The sequence below is a fragment of the Trachymyrmex cornetzi genome, unplaced genomic scaffold (genome assembly GCF_001594075.2).
Source record: "Trachymyrmex cornetzi isolate Tcor2-1 unplaced genomic scaffold, Tcor1.1 scaffold745, whole genome shotgun sequence".
NCBI classification, from domain to species: Eukaryota; Metazoa; Arthropoda; class Insecta; order Hymenoptera; family Formicidae; genus Trachymyrmex; species Trachymyrmex cornetzi.
This window is the reverse complement of record NW_017300076.1, coordinates 337,847-347,244: the sequence shown is the minus strand read 5'-3', so window position 1 is coordinate 347,244 and position 9,398 is coordinate 337,847. Positions and strand designations below refer to the sequence as shown.

Here is a 9,398-nt window from a genome sequence, read left to right as displayed (position 1 = left end):
CCATTTGATGACACAAATCGACACAAGTCGACACAAATGTCGTTCTATCCTTCTTGATATTCAGAGAGTGACAAAGATAGAACGACACTTGTGTCGATTTGTGTCGACTGTGGGTGCTTTCCAGCAAGGATACAATCAAACAGTGTAACACAGTGAATCGTTTCATCCTTGTTTAACGTAAGCAAACAACAAGGACACATGATTCACTGTGTTACACTGTGTCTGACTGTGTCCCTTGCTAGAAAGCACCCTGTGTCTCCTAAAAGGAAAGCAGCCTATATGTGTCATGTGTGTCAATAGTAGCCAACTTACATCTGACAAAATCAGTGTTTCCAACGTTAATTTGGCTGTATATTTTTAAATATAGATATTTGTAAATGATATTTTTTAATATTGTAATATAAATTTTTTTACAAAAGAATAACTACAATTTATAAATTAAAAATAAATTATTAGAGAAAATTAATTGGATCAAGTACGTATTAACATGATGCTTGAAATACAGTATGTATATTTATTTTATGAATAAAATAGTATTCTATTAAATAAAACGAGATAAAGTATTGTTATATCTATAAAATTATAAACAAAAATTTTCATAATCTCTTCCCCTTTTTCTATCTCTCTCTTCTTCTGTCTCTCTTTCTGTCTCTCGTATTTTTTTGCATGTGTTGTGTTATTATTCATTCATGCACTCATACAGTTATGTACACATTTAATTTATTAACAAACTGTGTTCGAACTGTAAATTGTTTATGTCAGTGCGATATTATTCATTCTCGTAACGACGTAAAATAGTTCGCAATTAAAATCCACTTTGAAAAATTATTTAAAATGATTTAAAATATTTTCCCGCAGAAGCTTTTGAGGTTAAGATGTAAAGAATGTTATTAAAAAGACCGAGTACTCGTTCGTGGCTGCTTTCAGGATAATTTCGGATTGCTTGAACTATCGTTAATTGATCTAAAGAGTTGATTTCAAGCTGCACCTCGAATCAATTATAAACCATTAATTCTTTATGATTACCGAAATGATGAATACTGAAAGTGAATACTGAAAGAATGCTGATTGAATGGCAAATGTCCTATATTATAAAAGGATAAGTTGCTCATGTTGTCATTTATAAATATTTTCACGAAATCTTAATATCTGCTATAACTTTGGCTAAGTATGAAGCATAGTTCTCAGGCAGAATTAATAGTATGAAGCTGCACACATGTTTGCTATACATCTCCTTGTTACTTTTGCTCTGCATTTCTCATGGGTCAAACAATAATCACTTTAACTTAAGCAGCTCTGAAAAACATGACAATAGTGATTGTAATGCAAAATTTTCACTGCATGAAACATCCATCTCTCCAAACTCCTGTCATGATACTCGTGATGAAGAAGTTCAAGTTACCTTTTCTTCTAGTATAGTCGAAAATGAGTATATAATCAAATTTAATGGTTATTATAAAGCACATGCACGAGAGAATTATATAAGAGCCGTGTTAATTTCGTCTAATATTAAGAACTGGAAAATCATACCACGTAACAATGCAGCATCCGTGTATCCTAGTGATTTTGATATTGTACGTTTACAAGAAACAGATAAGTACGAAGGACTCAGAGCTTTAAATAATCATCCACTTATAAAGACTGTGTCACCGCAGAGACTTATACATAGAACTTTAAAATTTATCAATATAACATCAAATGATTCTGATGTCTTAGAATATGGAAACTTTGAAAGAAAAATCAATGTAAGTTTGCAAATTTTGAAATGTATAAAAATAAAATAACTATGTGTGTCTATTTTTTTATATTAAATCATATATCTAATGTTGTTAAGGAAAAACTTAATTTCAGAATGTTCAGTCTGGACAATCGACAAATCGACATACATCTCGAAAGTTATTAAGAGCTATACCGAAGCAAATTACTTATATGCTCGAAGCTGATGTACTATGGAAAATGGGCATTACTGGAAAAGATATAAAAGTAGCGATATTTGACACCGGGCTTGCTGCTAGTCATCCACATTTCAAAAATATCAAAGAAAGAATAAATTGGACGAATGAGAACACTCGGGAGGATGGCCTAGGCCACGGGACATTTGTGGCTGGTGTTATTGCATCATCCTCTAAAGACTGTTTTGGTTTTGCTCCAGATGCAGATCTTTATATTTTCCGTGTTTTTACAAACGATCAGGTATCTCTGTCCTTCATGCTTCTTTCCTATTTGTAGTTTCAGACATAAATTTGACTTAGAAGAATTTGTATCTGAAACATAATAGGTGTCTTATACCTCTTGGTTCTTGGATGCATTCAATCATGCTATACTTCGCAAAATAACGGTGTTAAATCTGAGCATTGGTAGTCCAGATTTTATGGATCAACCATTTGTCGATAAAGTATGGGAAGTTACAGCTAATGGTATTATTATGGTATCGGCAATTGGCAATGACGGACCTTTATATGGGTAAATAAAATAATATAATTTTCTTAGAATTTATTTAAAAAACTTCATATACATATTATCAAAATCTAAAATTGCTTCTCTATCTTCAAAGTAATGAGTTTTTCAAGATTTAGATTTCAGTTATTTTTTATTTAAGTTTGAGTTATATTTCTTCGATTTCTTATGTATTTAAAGAAACTATGAGTATGATTAATTTGTATATCACGGCATTTTGTTTGTACAGCACTTTAAGTAATCCTGCTGATCAAATGGATGTGATTGGTGTAGGAGGCATCAATTGGGATGATCAAATAGCAAGGTTTTCTTCGCGCGGTATGACTACTTGGGAATTGCCTTATGGATATGGTAGAATTAAACCTGACCTAGTCACATATGGATCAGGAGTAAGAGTATCCGCTTTACAGAACGGATGTAGAAGTCTTTCTGGTACCTCTGTTGCTAGTCCCGTTGTTGCTGGTGCGGTTGCCTTATTAGCTAGTGCATTTGTAGAAATAAATGGGTCTAAAACTAATAAAGAGAAGGTAATTACGATTTTTCATACTTATGCATTAATACAAATATCGTTGAATATTGTACAGAAAGTGAATATTGTAAAAAACTAATTTCTATTGCATTTGTGTTTAATAAATAATAATAAATATTTTTAAGGTAACACCGGCAAGTATGAAACAAGCGTTAATAAATTCAGCCCGTCGCTTACCTGGAATTAGTATGTTTGAGCAAGGTGCAGGAAAATTAGATCTCTTGCGGGCGTTTCATTTTTTACAATCATATATTCCTGTCGTTACACTTCATCCAAGGTAAGTTTTTCTTCATAAATAATGAGAAAACACACTACTACGATAGCTAATGTAGTTTTTTTTGTATTTTACTTTATATTGATATTTGTTTAAATAATTAATTAATTCCGTTGATTCACTAATTATAAATATTATTTATACACATATAATACTATAATAATCGAGTATATTAAATGATAAAATAATCAAATAAAATAAATAGGCAATATCGATAAAGTTTTGATTACGCAATGTAATAATTGATTTTTGCTTTTGTTAATTAGCTACATAGATTTGACGGAATGTCAGTATATGTGGCCGTATTGTACTCAAGCTATATATCATACTGGTATGCCAACGATAGTCAATGTAACTATAATAAATGGTTTGGGTGTCGCTGGAAATGTAGTAAATCTTACCTGGCATCCATATACTGGTAACGGCAATGGTGAACATATTGATGTTGCGATAACATATAGCGATGTCTTGTGGCCATGGTCTGGCTGGTTAGCAGTCGCTATAACAGTCCCATCAATGTCTCACGACTGGCAGGGCATTGCGCAAGGTTTAAACATTAATTTCATTTTTATGGTAAATTGATTTGTATTTGTTAATAGCAGATTGCATTTCTATACAGGTCATATCTCGCTCACGGTTGAGAGCGATGGCGCAGGTAAATCACGGCAATCAACTGTAACGCTCCCATTGCAGGCAAAAATTATACCTACACCTCCTAGACAGTGAGTAAAATTAATACTTTTGAACGTGATATATCGAAAAATATATTCGCAAGGATATTTAATAAATTATCTATATTTCTTATTATCTCTTTAGTAAACGTATCTTATGGGATCAGTACCATAATTTGCGATATCCACCCGGATATTTCCCTAGAGATGATTTGCGCGTAAAAAACAATCCTCTCGACTGGAACGGAGATCATATACATACTAATTTTAAAGACATGTATCAACATTTACGTAATACCGGATATTATCTTGAAGTGCTTGGTCATCCGTTCACTTGTTTTGACGCGAGAAATTATGGGACTCTGCTTATTGTAGATACAGAGGAGGAATTTTTTCCTGAAGAAGTATGTTTATGTTTTATAAGATTACGTACTTTCTATGCGCTCACTTATATATGCTGACATGAAATGATTTCAATTGCAGGTGACAAAATTAAAACGAGATGTGGAAGAGAACGGTCTATCAGTAATTGTATTTGCAGACTGGTACAATGTAGCAGTTATGCGAGAAATTAAATTTTACGATCAGAATACCCATCGATGGTGGATACCTGAAACCGGAGGTGCCAATATTCCAGCGATAAACGATCTGCTTTATCCTAATTGGGGTGTGGCATTTAGCGACGAAGTACGAAACGGTCAGTTCACCCTTGGCCAGCACGCGCCAGTCATATTTGCGTCTGGCACTACATTAACTAGGTAAAATATTTTGTACGTAGGAAAACTAGTTTAGATTGTATACAGCAGATTTTTTATATTTATTCAGATTTCCAAAGGATGGAATCGTTCTGTATGCAGAGTTATACGATCAGGGTCAAGAACTTCTGGAAAAAAAATCAGGAATACTTACACTTGTACCAATACTCGGACTTTTACAAGTGACGAATGAGAATGATGTTGAAGTAGCATTTAATGTTAAATTTCATAATGAAATACAGGCAGATCAGAATGGTGAACAAAATGTCAAAGATCAGACGAGTACGTCCGGTAGACTCGTTGTTTATGGAGATTCAAATTGTATTGATGACAGCCATTTACAAAAATGTATGTATTACAAAAAAAATATTAATGACAAAATATTGTAAATACCGATAAATATTTTACGTTAGAAGATAGTTCAAATTTTCCACTTCTTGGAACATTCTGAATTGTACAATTTCATTGGATATTATTTATTGAAATGATATTATTATTCATATTTAGCCTGTTTTTGGATGCTCGACGCTATTTTAGAATATACAACAACAGGGTACGTACCTACTGTTTTCATGGATGAAAGTCAGAAAAAGCACAAGACTGTTAAAACGACCAGTAATATAGAGATTGGAGAATTACCATATCGAATGAAGGAAAATCATTTTAGTCGTCATAGTAAAGTATTAATAACTAACGAACCAGCAGGTAGTTTTAGATCTCTTCCGTTATGTACCACTCCTATCTATGCCGTTCCTGTACCAGTCAATGAATCTGTGCCAATGTAAGTAATTTCACACACATATATAAATATTATTTCAATTCCAGATATATTTCATAAATTTGCTCAATTTTTTTCTTGTTTCTATATCTGAAAAGTAAATGCTAGAAGAAAATATTTTAAAATTGCAATCTACTTACCTTATAATTAGCAGAAAGAATAGCAGAAAGAATAGAAACTTAGAGGCTACAACTAAAAATAGATGGCTCTTATTTAATCTTTAGACAGCTGGCATTTTTTTATTAAAATAGTGATTCTTTTTTTTCAAAAATTTTGCTATATAAATAACATACACATGGCGCAAAATTTCGAGATTTGTGCAGAGCCACAAAGTGGCTTTCCCGGCCGGAAATATACGATCAAATATAAAAAATGTTCATTTTTTCCAAAATAGTGTATTTTGGGGGTTTTTGGTATCGCTGATTCCAATTCTGAGCATAGATTTATAAAATTTCGAGCCTTAAACGTAATATTAACAACGTAAATGAATATAAACGTATAGACTCGAAACTTTCCTTTAGTACCTATTACCCAGAGCTAACGACGTGGACGTAGAAAGTTTGTAGCTCCTTTTTGATTGTTTTTTCATTTTTTTATATTTTTTTCTTGTTTTATAATTTTTTATTTTTTTATATTTTTATATTTTTACTAACTAAAAGTAGTGGTATTTTAACTCAAACTCAAGAGCCACAAAAGTGGCTTTCCCAGCAGCCTAAAAGTTAAAGTATTCAAGCAGATTATGTTCTTGTTCTATCATTACTAATTGTTTCTAGATTTTTGCGAATATCTTGAATATTCTATTTTTTTAAATCTTTTTTTTTACAGAGAATTTTACAGGTCTCAGAAGATGGTTTCTGTAGGAAATACTATGAGCGCAGCAAATTCAGTAATGCAAGATACGGACACTTTTTGGCTTAAGAGACGAGTTGGTGGTGCTGGTATCTCTACATTGCAACATCTCGACATTGATATTACGGCTTATGATGCGAAAGAAATTCAGGAAGAATATGTGATTGTACACCAATGGAGTTACGTAATAGTGATAGTTATTATAGTGACAGTTATCGTGTATCTGTGCAGTTATTTGGGATTGAACAGATATTCGCGCAGGAAACGTGCTATACTGAGAATATTTGGAGCCATTCGAGCCTTGGTTGTGCGTAGGATACCTATACAAATGTAATTTGATAGCTTTGCAAGAATTATGTATTGTATTTAAAACACACATAGGGTAACTGTTCCCATTACTATGCCTGTCCCTATTAGTGTGCTTTTGTATTTCGACAAGTCATAAAGAAAACTAGCACGAATAAATAAAAAAACATATTTTTTCTTGTTAAGAGTTAAATTATTAATGCATACGATACCGAAGATAATATTTTTTGAGTATTAAAGTATTTTAAATATTTTAAAGTATTTTAAATGAAAGATACGAGGAATTTATGTGAATTCAGTAATACGTACCGCAAGATTTTAAGTTTGTCCCTATTAATGTGCCCTGTATAGGGCCATCGCCGCTTGGAGGACTCATTAATAGGGGCAAAAACATGTTTTTTATTTTTGTTAAAAACATTATAAAGTATTAACATTTTTTATATTAAAGAAATATAAGAAAAAGAAATAGTGGAAAAAACCCATATTGATTGCAAGCAGATAAAATTAAAGCTACAATATTTAATAATTAATTCAGTAATAAGCAAGTTCGCTAAAAGGCATATTAATAAGGACAGTTTCCCTAGTCAATATAATTTTTTTAAATAATTGGAATATATATTTAAATTCCAAGAAATTTGTATACAAATTAGATTATGTGCCTTTAAAACATACAACGTGAATTTGTAGATTATGTAAATTATTTTGATATAAAAAAATTACACGTAATTACAAAAAACGTTATTTATTACAACTTTCTTAAACTAATAAGATAACATAAATAATACTAAATTGTACATTTCGCTTATTATACATTTAAAAATGTTTAGCCCCCCTCCCCCCTCCTAATCAGTATTCGTTCTACAATTTCCTCAACTGATAGTCGTGTATTTCAAATTACTGTCTCTTTGTTTAACGTTAGCATAATTGAACGATTTTTTTTTCATTTTAAAGATCAAAACTTGAAGAATAACATTATGTAATTGAAAATATGTAAAGTTGTGAAAAACATTTGTTATAAAAAATTTTTTACATAATTGAGAAAATGTCCGGATTCACTGAACTCACAAATACTGATTAGAACTTAGTCACAAAATTATAATGTAAATTGTTTTTTACATCTTCTTTCTAAGAACATAATTTATTAACTGCTTTATATATACATTAATTATAGAATGGATTATAAGTAACCCAGTGCGCTCTGTCTTGTTCTGTTGCAGATTTATGAGTAGTAAAAATGCTTTTGAAAACTTCCGATGCTTTAGGGTCTTTCGCAACACTGTAATCGCTTTTAGCTTTTTTATAAGCAGGATCATCGGCCTCCTTGTGATTATTATTCAATTTAGAAATTGCTTTATCCTCCTTCTTCATCTTTTTCTTGGACAATTCATCCTTCTTTTCTTCTGTTGAGACATCATCCTCTAATTTCTTCTTCTTTGACTTTTTTTGACTAGCTTTTCTGAGCACCGCTCGCTCCATCATGAGGCCCACGTCGTCTCCTTCTGCGTTTAATATGACTATGTCCGTCTCTTCAAATGGTTGCTGACATTTGTGACACAACTGTGAAATTAACAATATAAATTAACAATTTAATTAACAATATAAACAATAGAAAAGGCATGTAAGAATCGGTTATAAAGATTGTATAAATAAGTTAAAAAAGTTAAGATATAAAATTCAACTATAATAGAATTAAATTGTAAAATTTAACATTTTCTTGTTGTAAAACTCGTTCAATTAGTATTTATTTTCGTTATATAACTGAATATTTTTACTTACTGTACTCTTTACTTCTTTGAGGGCACGTTCACTCATTACACAGCCGCATGACCATACGAAACAGAATTTATATTTTCCGTTCATTTCTAAACCAATGACTGGACAAATATATGGGCTTTTGCCTCCGTCGTTGTAACCGTCTCCTTTCTCAGCTTTATCACCATCAAATGCTGGATTTGGTGTTAAATTGAGATTCCTTACATCTTTCAAGTTCTTAATATGTACGGCAGATTCTGGAAGGGTATTTCGATCCAAAAGACCTTCCAACACAGCTTCTTTACTGTACAGGCGACCTAAGCCACAACTCACGATCGGTGATTGCAGTGGTAATTGCCGTATCGTACAGTGCTTCCACTTAAAAGCTAACTCTGCTTCTTTGTCTTTCTGTAAATAGATATATACACATACAGATATAGATATGCAACATGAGTAATAATATATAGAAAATAAATAATTAGACATTTCCTTTTAAAGTAACTTATATTGAAAATAATTTAGAGATTATGAAGAAAATAAAATCAACTCAAGATTGCAGAATAAAAAGAATAAAAAACCGAGAGTGATAATGTAGTGAGATTTTTTTATTGAACAAGAACTTAATGTTTGTTCGCGTCCCATGGGAAGTAGAATCTATGGTAGAGGAGCATGTTGGAACATGTTGAGTATGCGACGCGAACAAATCTTTAATATTCAAGATTCTTTAACAGAAATTTCAATAGAAAAATCGAACTTCTCTAAGCGAGGTTATAGAGACTTTCCAAATTTACCTGTTCCGGTTTCCTTTTCACTCTAACGAGCTCGTCCCTGCGAGGAATAGTGCCACCATCGCAACCCATGACGACGCTTCACAAATATCTCAATATATTATGTAAATATTTTCCTCTTCCTTTCTCGATTCCAACGAAAGACAAGAGTGGACAAGAACAGGATGAATGGAATACTACAAAACACAACAGAATATCATTTATGAAGCGACGCGATCGTAAAGAAATGGCGGCGCATT

The 9,398-nt window shown here is 31.9% G+C and overlaps 2 protein-coding genes across 2 annotated transcripts; one reads left to right on the top strand and one right to left on the bottom strand.

Annotated features, from left to right (window-relative positions):
* The first annotated feature begins 767 nt into the window (after window positions 1–767).
* Window positions 768–6,762, top strand: S1P (membrane-bound transcription factor site-1 protease). The gene is made up of 12 exons (XM_018518166.1): window positions 768–1,745; window positions 1,852–2,193; window positions 2,279–2,463; window positions 2,687–2,984; window positions 3,112–3,263; window positions 3,527–3,807; window positions 3,880–3,982; window positions 4,077–4,335; window positions 4,415–4,689; window positions 4,757–5,034; window positions 5,194–5,467; window positions 6,290–6,762. Exons 1-12 carry the CDS (start codon window positions 1,203–1,205, stop codon window positions 6,645–6,647), a joined length of 3,348 nt encoding a protein of 1,115 aa, XP_018373668.1. The 5' UTR covers window positions 768–1,202; the 3' UTR covers window positions 6,648–6,762.
* Window positions 6,763–7,669: 907 nt separating this feature from the next.
* On the bottom strand, window positions 7,670–9,390 carry LOC108768004 (protein RTF2 homolog). The gene is made up of 3 exons (XM_018518197.1): window positions 9,163–9,390; window positions 8,396–8,779; window positions 7,670–8,176 (listed from the first exon to the last, which is right to left on the bottom strand). Exons 1-3 carry the CDS (start codon window positions 9,229–9,231, stop codon window positions 7,781–7,783), a joined length of 849 nt encoding a protein of 282 aa, XP_018373699.1. The 5' UTR covers window positions 9,232–9,390; the 3' UTR covers window positions 7,670–7,780.
* Between the last annotated feature and the right edge of the window lie 8 nt (window positions 9,391–9,398).